Raw genomic sequence first — 16,377 nt, 5'->3', positions numbered from 1 at the left:
ACGTGGGTCTGGCTGGCTGATCTCCTGTGGTGTTCTGGAATGGAGCTGCAAGCTGCAAAGCAAGGCAGAAATCTACTGCAACTACCACCTTGTATGGATTGCCACGTATCAGTGCTGCCAGAGTTTGTACTTCAGCTTTCCAAGGTGCAGAATAAGGTTCTCAAGAAAGCCCAGCCTCTACTTACAGGGAAAAACTCTGATGAGAGGTCACCTCATCAACTTCTTGCACCAGCAACAGAAGCCAACAACTTTAGGACAGTGGTTTTAAAACCACTCTCACACTTCAGGGTCCCTGAACATCTGAAAGCTTTTTGGAAAGCCAAGTCCCAAGCTTTCCTGCTGTTCCCCATTCTGTGTACTGTTTTGATCAAATCTATCTTATTTTGCTTAAGAGTAAACCACACACAATACAAAACACTGACGCAAATTATAGGCAAAATAAATATTTTATTGGTTTAATATACAGTTTTTTAAAGAAATCAGCCCTTGTGTGTCTTCCTAACACAATTTAAAATTTTATAAACTTTTTCATATAATATTGTAATATTTGAAACTATTTTTGATTAAAGACCTTGACATAGTGTGAAGAGTTTTAGTAGATGGGAAAGGCAAAGGAGTAAAGAGAGTTCAAGCACAGCCAAAAGGGATATTACATATCCACTAAATGTCTATTTGACCACATAAAAACTCCAATGACTTTCAATTTTCTCCATTGGAACAATCGGATATTCACCAGGCTGACTGAAAATACACTCTGTGAGGGCTGGAGAAGGAAAAGAGAGTTTTTCCATTTTCCCCATAATATAAGCAAGGTCATTCATGTATTTCAAGTTGCAAATCCTAATTGCTTTCAGAAGATAGCATTTTTATTGCATTTTGGTTAATATGAAGCAGAACTTCTCTTGGTATGACTGCAAGTAGTCAACACCAAAAAAAACCACCCCAGTGCTCAAATAAGGCACTTTTCTATAAAGGGATGAGCAAACAGCAAGGAAGCAAATAAAATTAGTTAAAAGTTGTCTTCTACACAAAGATAAGGCTTTCAGTGTCAGAACTTTAAGTAGTTTTAAGAGTAACCTCATGTCATTCTACCACCCTGCTAATAGTAACCGCCTCAAGAATTAACAACAATTTGTGTAACAGGGTTGTTGCCTTCTTTTGAAGTGGCACTAAATAACAGCAGTGGAAACCATTATTGGTTATTTCAAGCTCTTAAAGTGGATCACTTATTGCACAAAAAATACCTCATAGAGGTCAGTGTTTTGGGAGGGGTTGCTGTGGGGTTTTTTCTATTTTTTATTTTTTAAAAGCTAGGCTGAATGTGTATGTGTTATTTATAAATTGGTTATGTCTGGAAATCTTCAAGTTTCATGATGCATCATTAGACAACGAAATTAGCTACATAAAAATTTACAACAGGGACATACAAATAAATACAAAAACCTTTCAGAGTGACACAGTTTTGCTGATGCTTTAAGGAAAGTAATGTTAAAGTGTCTAAGTCCTTACAGTTGAACTCAAGGAAAGGTCCACATCGGAGAACCAAGCGCCAAACACAGTAGCCCATCTCAGCAGCTTTAACACTTCCTGAAGCAAAACCAACTTGGCACCTTCACCAGTGGGTGCTGCCCAAAGCAGAATCCCACAGCACTTCCAACTACATCCAACCTTAGAGGAAAAAAAAGGAAGATGAAGACCTAAATTAGATTTTTGGAAGTCTGTTATGTTTAAGAACTGATTTTGAAACTAATCACATCTAAGGCAGGCAAACTGCAGAAATGCTCTTGCATGATGCATTCACATAAAAAGTCATCATAGAGCACATTGAAACTAAAAATCAAGGACCACTCTATGAAAACTGACAGTAGAATGGGCCAAACTACAAACCAGCTGACTTTCCAAATCTATCCAGGATTATCAGCATTCTCTGTATTTAATGAACTTCAAACTTGATTACTTATGTTTCATGGAGAAAATGCAAACAAAGCAAGGTATAAGTACGCAATGATATTTAACACAATTAAAATAAAAATAAAATCTGGTTCTTGCACATCCCCAAAGATTACCTGTAGTACCAGTTTCATGGCTGTGTATCCTGTTTTGCAGTTGCAGATCTGCTTTGGGGTGATACAGCTGCTAACAATCCACTTACTATTTCTCTTCTTATTTCACCAACAATAGATTCCTTGATCTGAGGGGATTAGCCAAAGTTTAAAGGTCAGTAATTTATATAAACAATGGATAAAACTAAATGATATTGCAGATATGTTTGACACTACCAACATGCACAACTAAAATTCAACTTTCAAAACTGTGACTGGAAAAAACATTAGAAGAATGAAAAAAAAACTCTAAGTAATTTTGAAGTTCTTGCAAATTGTATAACCTAAAACCAAACTAGTTCTATATATCCAGATGGCAAATATATTTATGTTTTACACTTAGGATATCTGGTTTTATGCTAAGAAAAGAATACATTTCAACTATGCAAAGTTCTGAAGAAAAACATTTTACGATATATACATCAAAAGCATCCCAAATGCACTACTTTTTGACAAGCTGATATTCTCATGAAAAGGAAAGCAGGATTGATCTCCCTCACAAATGGTTTACACAGTAGAACAGGTCCAAGTCTGTGAATATAAGCTGTTGTTTCCAAATAATTGAAAAGGAGACAAATCCTAATTGCATACTTTCAGCAGGAAAGACAAAGAATTTCAGCAGTTGCTCACATCATCAATGGGCCACAGGGGTTTAATCTATGCCAGTGAAGGCTATTTTTCACAGGACTGTGACAAAACATTTACTCATTAAGTTTTATATAAAACACACCTAGGAGTTTCCAGTAGCAGGCATGTGAGTGTGGCTGAGACTACAACAAAAAAGCAGAGCACTGATTGCTACAGTAAAGAAAACAAAGGAGAAAAGGAGGCAAAACACAGTTCTACAAGAGCATATTATGCTAAAAAAGAGCAGGGGATGACAAAGAAAAACAGTATGGGCTTCTTGCAAGTACAAGAAATCTTTGGCACCAACTTAGTTTTATTGGATGGTCTTCAGGAGGGACAAGTCAGATACAGTTCCAAGGACAGAGGAAGATGACAACTGTGAGAAGGTGCAGGGGGGTAAGAGTCAGAGTCTGGCCTAAGGTCACACAGGAGCACTCAGCATCCCAGTTAAGCAATACATTTTTCTTTTTCATGTTAGTCTCCCCTTTTCCTGGTGCGTCAAAAGGATTAAGCAACAACGTCAGAAGGGTGGCAGCAGCATTAGCAGCAGGTTATTTATCCCTCGTTCTCTTTGGCAGGCAATTCAATCCCTAAACCATTAGTGTGGCAAAGTTCCTCATTTCATTACTACTTTGCATCAAGCAGAAATTCAGAGACTATGATATTATTGGGAAACAGGTTCCAGTTGGGTTGTTGGCTGATTAACAGACAAAAGAAAAGCCATTGTGCAATAGAGCCTGTTTCACCAACAGCTGAAAGCCCAGAGGATGTCTATGCTGATGCACACACTGATGTACAAAGCTTTAGAACCACTGTCAGCATAGTAAGGGTTTTAGAAAATGTAGGCAGAGGGAAACCTGCACACAGCACCCCAACTGTCCAGCAGGCATTAGAGACCCCCCAGTGCCCTCTCCACCTTTCTTCTTCAGTATCTCATGGGGTGGGTCTCTGAGTATGCTACAGAACAGTCATTTTGTACCCTTTTCTCAACAGACAGACAAAAATAAACCTCACTTTCCAAAAAAAAGCTCATAAAAGCTTCCCAAATTAGCAAGTAAATGATCTAGTATGACAGTCTTGTAACAAAGTAGAGACTGGAAGCAAAGCAGCTCCTGTTCTATTCTCAGCTCTTCCAACAGCTTCTGGCTTGACCTTGATTATTTGAGCCCTCTGCTTCTCACCTTCCTGTCTGGACGACAGCAAGGCCACCCTCCACTGCCTCTTTTCACAGCCTCTGCTTCCTCCCCCTCCAGACTCAGCAAGGTCACTCCTGCGTGGTGAGCCAGCACTGACTCAGTACCGCACGTGTGTCGTGACCAATGGCCAATATTTGCCTTTTTCATTATAAATTAGTTAGGGCAAGGTGCACCTTCTGTTTGTTCTGCATAGGGCACAGCCCCCTGCCAAGGCTTCCTCTGTACAGAAGACAGAAAAGCAGTCAATGAATGCTCCATCAATTACTTTTAGCAAGTGAATGAAAAACTGATCATTTGAAAAATGAGAGAAGCACTCATTTTTGCTACATTTACTGCGTTGATACAACACCAACCCTCAATATTGCATTGAAAACACAGTATCACTCTCATTTTTACAACAATAAATCAAACAGCAAACCAATGACCTCTCTTCCTAGAAAAGAACTACCATTACTGCAGTATTATGTTGCTGCTAAATAAAGAACTGATTGAGAGTGAAGTGCACCACTTGTGGCAAATCTGGAGATAGGTGTTCTTCACCAACCAATGAAAAATGGGAACAAGGCTTTTCACAGTGCTTATACTTCTGAAGTAAATTTTCTGTAATTAAAAGAATTGCTTCCTACTCTGTTTTCTTCCCATGCCACTTCTTCATGGCAGCAGCTGGTGAGATTTTATACTCAAAATAATAACATGAGGAACCCAACACTTGCCCATGTCAACAACCTACTGACATTTTGAGGGATGTTGAGCTAACATGGATTTGAATGGAAAATGGAAAAGAGATGATTCTCCGCCAGACCATCTCTGTCCCATTAAGACTCATTACAGCCTCTTAAACCAGATGATGACAGGAAAACCATACATTTCCTTAAAGTGTAACTTCATTAAGTGTCATTTATAATGAAGAACTGTTAGCAAAATTAGAACTTCCACTCTTATAAGCAGAAAAATCTTTCAACTAGCGCATCTGTTAAACTGGAGAAGAGCAGAGTGAGAGGGCCTGGTGGCCCTCCTAGTGACCCTGTGACTCAAACAAGTCAAGCAGTAAGTACTTCATGTGATAATCCTGTGGAGGCCAGTCTGTATTTCATCAAGAGAGCTACTGTTTGCTATTTTAACACTTCATGTTGCTGAATGTTCTTCCGAGGGAGTTAGTCCATTAATGCCAAAAGTTAACACCATGGGTTTTTTTCACAGAACAAATAGTTACAGGTCAAGGTTCACATGCATTACAGCCCACCCAGGCATATCACACCCACTGCCCGGCTTCTCCCTCCCCAACACAACGTCAGCTACAGAGAATGGGAGGAATGAACAAGGGTTTAATATTTCTGAGTGCATACATCAAGAATGCAGCCTACCAGAGTTCTTTCTTTTGACAATGAAACTGGAATTCCTTTGCTAACAACAGGGCTATTTAAGCAAGGCATCATTTCAATTTATGCTCTGTTTTAATACTTATGAAATAATAAAGATTTTCCTGATATGTGTTTAATAGCATGTTCTGGCTCTGCAAAATCCACCAAGTACTGTGAGCCAACGCATCTCCACTCTGACCTGCAAAACTCCTCATGCTGAGAATCTTGAGTTGATCCAGAACCCACTGCCAATGAAGTTAAACTGAGGGACAATCTCTCTGTGTGCTCAAATATTCACAAAGTGAGTCAAGCTCGGTTGTTTGCTGACTACTCATCTTTGAATAGTGGCCTCTCAGTTCAGTGTGGATTCTTTCAGCATTACAATGCCCTCAGTGCCACACAACTCAAATAACAATCTCTGTGCAAAGAGTACATATCTTTATTTGCTGTCAACTAATGAAGCTAAAGAGGAACTTTCACAGAGGCTAACCTCAGGAAAAATATTGACTGAAATAATTGTCCTTTGACTTCAGCTCACTGGTTTTTGTCTAAGCTGCTTTTGCAGTACTTTTGAATTACAGTTCTCCTTCCTTTCTCAGTTTCTCCTTTAGCAACCTTCCACCATGACACCACTGCCCTGACGTGTGGACTTTTACAGACAGCCTGGATACAAAGGCCATGCTGGCTTCACTGCAGAATCAGAAGCACAGTGCAAGGTGTGCTAAATGTCTCATGTACCACTCTTCTGATGACTGGCATGCATCTCACCCATTTCACAGACAAAGCTAAGGTAAAGCTGCTTCCAATTGTCCACAGCTTCAGCGCACGCAGACCTGGAAGGTGCCACAGCATTACAGCCTGGCCTGTTGTACATTTCTAAGCGTGACATCTCACCTGGTCTTCAGTGGTCTATGGCAGAGCCATACAAAAGCTTCAAGGGACAAGCTAAAAGCTAAGTGCCCTTGGCTAAAGTCTAAGCGGTCCTTCTCTTGTGAAAAAGAGGGAATAAAATCTACAAGTTCTTGATTCCCATTTCTGTATTCAGAGCAAAGTTTGCTCCACTTTTTCACAGGCACTTCTTTTCAGCACAAGTAGTTTCTTTGGCTTCCTTTCCCCATTTGTATTACTTGCCAGAGAACTTTTCTGCCCTGCCACTAACAAAACACATAGTTTTAGTCGTGTATCTTAACTCAGCCCACAGGAAAAATAACCAAGCACTCCTCACTTTCATTGACTGCCAATAAAACTAATCCAATACAACTGGTCCAAAATCACTCGAACTCTGAAATAACTTCCCACCTGCCTTCAGCTTGTTTCACTTACATTCCTGTAGTCCTTAGTGGTTGGGGTAGAGGGACTAGAAAGTAAGCTCAGCATTTACTACAGCATTGTTTCAGAAACATTACTTCACCATTCAATGAACTCCAGTTTGGCATTTTAACAAGCAAACATAACAGAAATTTTCACTTGGGAATCTGAAATACTGCTGCTTAACCAAGTAGTAGAGACAGCAAGTTCTTTCCCAGCCATACTTAGCTATTAATTTACATGTTAACCACTACCATTGAAAAAAATGTCCACTGCTTTGCACACAGACAAAGCTGTGGCTCCAACACCTAGTGACATGTTCTGAGCTTTCAGACTCAGCAAAGAACAGGATGGAGCCTTGGCTGGAGAGGGAAGAGAAAACTTTGGTGGACAGGAGTTACAGCCAGCCTTGTCTTTGGGTTTCAGGAAACTCAGTTCAAACATCCCAGATCTCAGCCCCTCCTTCCTCACCTCCCGTATGACTTGCTGTAGTTCCTCCTGCTCCACTGCTTTGTGGATTTCATCAACTGAAGGCATGAGAGGGATTTTTTCAAGTTTATGCTCCACCTCTGGCTTGGAGTCTGCAAGCTCCTCAGAGCTTTCCACTGGCTGTCCAGCGCCTGCTCTCAAGGGGGGAGTTGGTGTTAAGGCAACAGAGGCTCGGTACAACTTCTTGCTTTGACTCTTGGCTTTTCTACCTGTGTGACCAGAGCACACCGAAGAGGAATCCGAGTTTCCATGGGAGAACACCGACTCTGCACCCTCTGCTGGGAGAGTTTCCAGTCCAAGCTCTCCCAGTCCTAAACCCAGTTCAGACTTCAGAAATGACTGCTCTCGAATAAGCTCAGAGACCTAAGGATTCAGAAAAGAAACAGTCCCAAATAAGCAAACAAAAAAGTCACATACAGACATAACTATGTTTTCTTGCTATTTATTTAATCACTTACTCATTCCCTCCATGTAACAAATACAGCTATAAAATAAATATATCCTTTGCCTTTATTACTGCAACAAAGAGGATCATGAAAAGGAATGTGCCTTTTTAAAGCCAACATAAATAAAAACTGTGGCTCCTTCCCAAGCCACCGACTTTTGCAACACATATACATCTTGCCAGAGCCATTGACAGGCACACACGTAAGGGCTAGATTTTCATTTTTTTGTTCTTTCCTTTCTGCAGTTTTTGAACTACTTATTTGCAGTAGCAGAAAATGTGCAGAAATACAAAAAAATAATTTTCCCTAGAAAATTAATGAGGTAGTACCATCATTTGTATCAACTAAATGAAAAAAATATCTCACTTCTACATATTCCTCTTAAGAGCTAAAAAGACTCTACAGACACTTACACCTACAGTTAAATCTGCTTAAGGAAAATTGCAGCTGTTTTCAACAAAGCTATTTAAGGGAGTAAAGTATTTCTAAAATTATGTGTCAAATTAATCTCCTGCAACCTATTTTAAAGTAAAGCCTTCCTGGTTCTTTTCATCAGTAAAACACAGAGTAAACACTTACTGGTTCAATGACGTTCAACGGAGAAGGACACGACAGATTATCAGCACTTCTGCTTCCATACATACCCTGAAAAATTAAGTTAACTTAATGCACTTAGGACTTTCTTAGAGCTCTCAGAAGCTAGCATATAAACATGCTGCATCTCAGACAACTTTCTGTAAAACCAGAAAGTTGGAAACAGGAAGCAGAGCTGGTTGGAGAAAGTTAATTCCAGTCACTTTTAAAGCTGGCCCTCTTCTATAAAAGGATTTACAAATACACAGTTATTTATACAGTTCAAAGAATGCAAGTTTGGCTTGAGATCACAGTAATACCATATTTTCCTGTTCTTGGGTTTCAATTTTTTTTCCCCATGACAAAATACTGAAGAGGAAGATGTGGCCTGTGCCTGTGCTGCTTCTACAGAAGATGATTGGCTAAGAAAGAGAAATGAAACCCAGGAAGAACATATGACACTTTTTGTCTGTGCTTCTTTTGTTTGGCTGATGACAGAACTGCAGCACAAAAAGAGAGGAACAGTCTTTCGCTGAGCGAAAAATAAGAGAAAGTATATTGCCATGCCGCCAGTAAACACAGACAGATGCCTTTTATCCCCCTTCTTGCACTTCTGGGGAGTGTTTGTGGGAGTAGAGCTTCTCCCACTGTTTGTCAGGGGGCCATGTCTTCATCTGAAGGAGCTACAAAAGGCAATGGAGGAAAGAACTCATGACAATGGGATTTTCCCTTTTTTTTTTTTTGTGCGGTTTTTTTTTTGGTGGGGTTTTTTTTGCTGGTTTTGTTCCCATGGATTGGCAGAGCTAGAGAGAAAGCACACTCTGTTCCTAGGGAGAGAAACACTGTGAATGTCTCATCTCTCTGCCCTCATCTCTCAAGAAAATCAGATCTGTGTAGAACTCCAGAAAGCCCACGACCATGCTCCAAGGATGTTAGACATAAGCCCTAGCTACCAAAACTGTGAAAATTCAGGGTCATGAAGAGGAAAAAGAAGAAAGCACTGACAGGAGAGGTCTGCCTTTCTCAGCCCTAACACCCCACAAGGTATGTATTGATATGTCTGAACATCAAGAAAGTCACACACCTTTTCCCCAAGGTGAAATGTTGACTGAAAATGAGAAAATATGACCCTGATACACATAGCATCATTAGATTCCATCCCACTCTAAGAGTTATAAAGTTATGAGTTATTATCTGTCCCTGCTCATCGCAGGAGTGTTGGACTAGATGATCTTTAAAGGTCCCTTCCAACCCAAACTATTCTACAATTCTGTGATGAACATTACATTGAGAAAAAACATGATGTTGTTGCAAAACTAATACTTACTATGTGTGCCTGAGGTCTGTAAGGTGAAGACATGTGCAGACTTCTGAGCTGGTCTTCCAAGGCAAGCAGACGTTCTTCCAACTGCATCTCCAACTCCTGCAGCTCCATGCGGACGGACTTCCTCAGGCTCTGCAGCTGGTCAGCTTCGAATCTACGGCAAGGCCATTACAAAAAGAACAAAAGCATTCACTGCACTCAGCTGCAAAGAGGTGACTGAGCAGGACAGCACCACAAGTAAAGGACTTCATACAAGGGAAGTCAAAGCAGAACACAGAAATGTTAGCTGAATGCCTACATGGCACAGAAGTTTTTTCCATTTACAGAAAAAATGGAATCTTTTCCAGTCCATAGAAAAAAAAAAATCACATGGTATACCATAGAAGATTCTCCAAAAATTTTAGCTTTAAATGCAGAAGAAATCAGTATTTCTACATATATCTAATCAAATTAAATTTAAAGCTGATAAGAACAAGCACTACAGAGTAATGCAGCAATCACGTTACTTCTCTTGTGTGGTTATAGATTCCCCAGCACTCACAGCTACATTTTGGCCAGGAAGCCGCAGTCTAAGGCAGCCAACTGATTTCAAACATGTTTACTTTTAAAGTGATAGGCCAAGAGCTGATTCAACTAAACTAAACATATAATCAGTTTCAAAAATTGTTCCAGATCTGCTGCTACTGCAACTCCTGGCAAGCACAACCACTTGGAGCCATAATTATGACTGCCATCCGTAGCCTGCTGAGTAGCCACTGAAAGGTGAAAAAGCATCTGAATGCTACAGTTTGCATTCTTTATTTATGTCTACAAAGACGGGAGTGATCTAAAATGAAATCTTTAAGATTTTTTTCCCCTGCAATATCCTATGGTCAAGTACCCTATGATAACAACCCTTAAAATCTGCAGCTGTAGAATCACTTTGGAGAAAGGATGCAGGAAGAAGAATCAATTAGTGAGAAATAGGGATTGGAAGAGACAAAGACTAAAAAAATCCAGAATGAAGATGTATAAACAAAAGAGTAAATAAGATTTTGGCAAAAAAACTCATCTCCAACCCTGTTTAAATTGAAATGAATAGATTTTTTGCTGATCTCAAGAGCAGTAAGACATTTTCTGATATGCCAGAGTATTTTCTCTTTTTTTGTTTTTTAAAAAAGGTCATTTTACCTTTCTTCCTCTGTCATGTGCTGATAAACCGTGGTCTGTTGACGCAACATAGTCAATTCCAAATCCATCATTTGGGTTCTGAATAAATTCAGATTTCTCCTCACCACTTGTAGCTCCTGGAAAGTATTCTGGGGAAATAAAAATATAATAATGAATTACATGGGAAATGATTAAAGTAAGTTTGGGTCCTGTAGCCACATTTGCCCACATGAGCCCTGTGAGCTAACAGCACCTCAGCAACTTCAGCATATGATGGAAGCTGCATGTTATGCCATCACAATGACTCAAGAAAGCAGCATTTTCAGCTGTATCATACAACCAAACACATGAAAGTGTATTTAGATTAATTCCTTTTTAACATTATTTGCGGGAAGCTCTCTCTTGAGAACAAAGACAAGGAACTAGCCAAAGTGAGCACCATCTGTGACACATTTAGGATGTTTCCCTGTATTTTATTTTGATTGAGTACCACTCCATAAACAGGGTCACTTACTTCGTAGAGAGGTAGAATGGATGATCTCTGAGTAGTGTAACCAGTGGCAGCTGAAAGATCCTGACCCCTCATCACTGGGTACTATGGGGAAGAAACAAAACAATTTGAAATGGGAAAGGCATCCTCTTGAATGCACAGACACTCCAAAGGCAGTCCCTAAAACACAGCCTTTCTGGCACTGAGACTTCTGCAATCCATGGAAATACTGTGTTGCAAATAGGCAACCTTACAAAATATCAGCACCACTTCTTAATTGACACATGTGCAACATTTATGCTTGAAAACTTAGTAGTCTCAATTGTCTCAGCTAATGATAAAAACAACAATTCCAAAACCATAACTGAGCAAATTAAACTGTGTCCCAATTTGAAAGCATGATTATAGTCAAATTTGTCATGGGATTTTCTTCATTTCTTAGTTTGGGGAATTTTTGTTCATTTTGGTTTTTAATCTCACTATGTTGCCTTCATCCAAAGACCCCAGCTTGCTAATGATCTCTCATGAAAACAAGATTGAGGAATTTCTATTTGCATGTTGCAACAACATATGGAGCAAACGGTTCGTTACATGTAGAGACACAGCACAACAAAGAACAGTGGAAACAGCAAAAATGTTTACCTTCTCAAACATGAAAGACAGCTTGTCCAATATAATTTTGAAAGAATTCAAAGGGCTATTGATATGTCATGGAAAATCTGAAGCATGTTCATTCATATAGAGAAGTTTTGCTCCAACATGATCACATCAAGGGGATGGGTTTATCTTTCCTCTGCCAGCTTTCTCTGTTCCCTGTTCTATCAGCAACTTATCTAGTCCTCCTCATTTTCTCTTAAAATCAGAATCAAATGTTTAAACATCTCAACTTTTACTTTAGCCATTGAGTATGCTATGTGCCAAACTCAATCTCTTACTGCAGGAAACCAATCCCTGCTGTGAGAAGGACCAAGCCCCCAAAATGAAACTAATTTAGACAAAATATGCTTGAAGAAGAACAAGTGGGCTAAATGTTATTATCCCCTCTAATGTCTTTTTGTTTTGTTTTGGTTTTTTTTGTTTGTTTTTTTACTGAACCAGCCTGAGTACTGGACGTAATACATAGATTTCTATTTCAGCAGGTTCAGTTAGCATGGTGTATGTGGCAGAAGTACTGAGCACACTGTAACCTTACACAGATCAAGGCTGCAAGCACTGGTACACAGGAGAGAATTCTCTAGAGAAGGTGAAGTTCTGCAAACACTTTCTCCCAGGCACACCATGAACACCACCTTGAGCAATAGCTGACTTAAAACACAGGTGACCACAGCTTCCTGCTGCAGAGCTGGTCACGAAATCTTGCTCTGAGAAGCAAGGCCAGCTGATAGAACCAAAGGAAGACTGGACTCACCTCTAACTTCTGACAAGTGGCAAAGTCAATAAAATAAGAGGGGCCCAAAAAAGGCCACCGCAGCCTTCTACCTGCAGTATGGTGCAGGCAGGTGCATGTTTGCTCTTGGGCTAAATGCACAGAAATTTTGGGTCTACAACTGCACAGTATTCATATATTCATACATAAATGAGCAGAGTCTGTCACTGCCTTGCCCACACAGCCTCCTGCAGGAGGCTGCAGGATCCTAAGTTGAATCACTACCTAAGAAAACAGCAGAACCAGGATGGCAGAGGAGGAACAGCTGGCAATCAGGAGAGGAGGAGCAGAATAGGCGGCAGAAATTGGTAAAATTTACATGCTTGCATTCTCAAGCTTTTCTTCTCTGAGTGATGAGATGGATAAAATTCCACATGCTCTGACAAAATCAATTCTTAATAAAAGACTGATGGTATCAAGAACATGTTGGCTAGCTCCAGAGCTGCATGTGGAAAAGATTGGCATGACACAGGACAGAAACACACAGAGATCAATCACTGACATCATTATTGAAGCTTTGTGACTATAAGGAAAAAAATGCACTTTTAACAGCTGGATGAGAAGTATGTCAAAGAGAAGAGAAATCAAAGGATTGACCAGACCATTCTGTGATTCTATAATATGCATTTTTAAATCTAAATCTAATGATTCTCATCTTAAAATAAAATAATAGCTGATAAAGTGTATGCTGTTCCTCCCTCCCATCCAAGAATATCCATAAAAGCTAAAAAATAATGGGAAAAAAATCACTCTGGATCAACTGGAACAAGAAAACATTAAATGCAAAAAAAGTGGAGCACTGAAAATATGATTACAGAATCACAGAATATATTGACTTGGAAGGGACCCACAAGGGTCATCAAAGTCCAACTCCTGGCCCTGCACAGGACAGCCCCAAGAGTCATACCATGTGCCTGAGAGCATTGTCCAAATGCTTCTTGAACTCCATAAGGCTTGGCGCCGTGACTTCTGTGGGGAGGTTGTTCCAGTGCCCTACCACCCTGTGGGTGGAAAACTTTTTCCTAATATCTAACCTAAAACTCCCACCTTTGAACACTTCACACTTGCCTGTTTAAACAGGAGCTCCTAAAACAGTAGCAAATCAGACTTGAACAAAATAACTTTTTTTTCCTGATCTGTTGAACTACTCAAAGGAATATTCAGGTTATCACCTTGGTTTGGTAAGGATAAAATAAGGAGCCCCTTAGTCCAGGGGCAAAACCAGGCTTCCTCTTACCTGCGAGAGGTTCTGCAGAGAGTTTCTGATGTCATGTAGGACCCTGCGTAGCTGCATCTCCACAGTGGAGGGTGGGTTCATGGCAGGAGGACGATGAGGAACTCCATGCCTTGGAAAGAAGGGGCAGCTGAAGGGGGAAAGCATGGCACTGAAGGAAGAGCCAGAGATGCTTGGGACACTGTGGGTGCTGAGCGTCCTCATGTGCTCGCACAGCGGCCTGTCCTGCCACTCCGTGGGGAGGGAATGGAGGGAGCACGTGGACCGGGACATGGCTGCTGGCATGTGCAGGGGGCAGCTCTGTACCCTGGTGGGACTGAGCTCCTCAGACAGCCTGCTGGGCCCAGCCTGGGGCACCTCTTTCTTGGAGGACGAAGGCGCAATAAACAGTGTGGATTTGCACACAGGATGGCTGGAGGCTGCCTCCTCCTCACTTCTGTCATTCTCAGATGCTGCTTCCTTGTCCTCCTCCACTTGTGTGTACTTGTAGGTGAAAGAAGGAGGACTGCAGAGAGTCTCTTTTCCTGGAGTTAACTGAACATTCACAGAGGACACCACTTTCACTGGATTCAGTAACGCAGTTGGGAGAGACTGAGACCGCCTTAGAGGATAGCCCGATTCAGCAAACCAGAGTCTCTGCTTCCTCAGAAGATCTTTCGATTTAAGCAGAGTGCACCTGGCCTTGGAGTCAGGTGAGCTGACGATCCTCATCTCAGCTCTTTGCAAGGCAACCTGAACTCTGTCCACAGATGATGTGGAGGAGCCATCACCTTCCAGAGACTGCATCGATTTGAGGATATGGTGCGTGTGATACTGAGGAAACTCAAACACACTGCCTTCCTCCAGCAGGTCTGATTCTTTTTGCTCACTGGAAATGTCTTCCTCTTTAGATTTGACCTCTCCTTGGACTGTCTCTGGTATATGAGATGACTTGCTTTCTTGTCCTTGATTTTGTTCAGTTTTACAGTCACTAATTTTTCTGTCTTCACACCTTCTGCTATCAGAAGATGCCCCTACCTTTCGTTTCTCTACTTGAGAGAAAATATCCTCTTCATCATCATCATAATCCTCCTCCTCATCATCTTCCTCGTCCTCCTCCTCAAACTTATCAAAACAGGGCAGTTCCTTGGCTATCGGTGTCTTCTGTTCCTCACTGTGCGATGTCACAGTTGTTTCACTGTCACAGCTGTCGGCACTGCTTCCCATGCCCTGCAAAGACTCCTGAACCTAGGAAAGATATGAGACAGCAAAGGAGTGAATGTACTGAAGACTCAACTACTGCCTTCTCAAGAGTCAGGCCAAGAGTCCAAGAACACCTTCATGGGGCATTGGGGTGGGGAGCAGAAAGAATAATGCACTTAGTGTGCGAGAAAAATGGTGAAGGAGAACAAAGAAACCATAGTATCAGATACATTAGGAGTACAATGAAGTATGGCACCAAAAGGAGGTTTTTATTTTTCTAAAGAGAAAATTCTTCACACATTCCTTTGATTTGACAATAAATTCAATATTGTAAGAAGAACAGAGGTGGCAAAGGAGTAAGAGCAAGAAGAATACAATGCTAGTATTTTAAGTAGTGATGACACACAGATAGCTGGATCATGGTACAAAGCATTTCCCATTTATAAAGGTTCACAACAGTGAAATAAAGGGTAGCATTAGGAAATGCAGTATACCCTATCTCAATATCAAAATCTCCCTCAGAAATCTTAATTATGGAAGTCAGAGATAAAAGGCAATATGGTTCAAATTTTGAGTTCTCTCCTGAGTTTCAGAGGAAGGCTATGGGTGCAAGAGTCAATAATTTAACAGTAGATGGCACTAAATTACCATACTTTTAAGAAACAATATACACTCCTCCATATCCCCCTCCTCTTTTCACAGGTTATCTTCACTACCTGCCAAGCTCTCATTTCCCCTAGCTGCATCATTCACCCATATTTTCTGAATTCAGCTCAGCACTTGGTCAGAATTAAGGAGTGAAGGTGGCAGAGGAGAGCCTAGCAATTCCATAGCACAAACCTCATGCAGCCTCAACACACCTTTTCAAAACAGCATAACAGAAAACAGAAAAACCTCTTCCCTTTACAGCCAACACAGATAAACTCCAGCAATATTCCAGTGAAAGGTTACTTAGCTACAACATACTTTTAGTGGGCTCTTAATCAGGTTGCAACCAACATAAAGATCAGGAGTGACCAACTCTCCTCTGAGTCACCTTCTAACATGCCTGTCAACTTCAGTGCACTCACAGCTCTGTACACAGCTGAAGATGTCAGATGATTATGCTCTTTGAAGGGACTCAGGATCATTTTTCCCTTTATTCCTCCCTTTCTTGCTCTTGAAAGCATTAAGCTGATGTTTAAGGGAGACAAAGACCAACATGCTCTTGGCTTTTATTTTGGTACTCAGTTGAAGAACTACTAAATCAGAAAACCCAGAATTCCAGTACCAAAATGAAAAAGCGACACTGATGGATGAAGAGGGTAAAAAACTCTTCCTAGTAACTGCCAAACAGCTGTTAAAAAGCTTGGTGTGCCACACAGGAGAAACATATGCTAGCATAAGAAACAGTTCAGCAGATACAAGCTATAGAAATGAAATTGCTGAAGATACCCAGAACCCCATTTATTCCTTTGGGCTGTGGTCTAG

At 40.8% G+C, this 16,377-nt stretch overlaps 1 protein-coding gene across 1 annotated transcript in view; it reads right to left on the bottom strand.

Moving 5' to 3' along the window:
• Positions 1–438: 438 nt before the first annotated feature.
• The window catches only part of ITPRID2 (ITPR interacting domain containing 2), a 39,321-nt gene continuing 23,382 nt past the window's right edge, over positions 439–16,377 (bottom strand). Inside the window, exons 12-19 of the mRNA XM_084209005.1 lie at positions 13,729–14,952; positions 11,090–11,170; positions 10,597–10,724; positions 9,430–9,580; positions 8,109–8,174; positions 7,066–7,446; positions 2,067–2,191; positions 439–1,668 (exon numbers count right to left, since the gene is read on the bottom strand). Of these exons, the coding sequence (XP_084065131.1) occupies positions 2,081–2,191; positions 7,066–7,446; positions 8,109–8,174; positions 9,430–9,580; positions 10,597–10,724; positions 11,090–11,170; positions 13,729–14,952 (2,142 nt within the window). The 3' untranslated portion in view covers positions 439–1,668; positions 2,067–2,080. The remainder of the gene's footprint in view (positions 1,669–2,066; positions 2,192–7,065; positions 7,447–8,108; positions 8,175–9,429; positions 9,581–10,596; positions 10,725–11,089; positions 11,171–13,728; positions 14,953–16,377) is intronic.

The sequence above is a fragment of the Fringilla coelebs genome (assembly GCF_963513975.1).
Source record: "Fringilla coelebs genome assembly, chromosome: 7".
NCBI lineage: Eukaryota > Metazoa > Chordata > Aves > Passeriformes > Fringillidae > Fringilla > Fringilla coelebs.
This window is presented reverse-complemented; position numbering and strand designations above follow the sequence as displayed.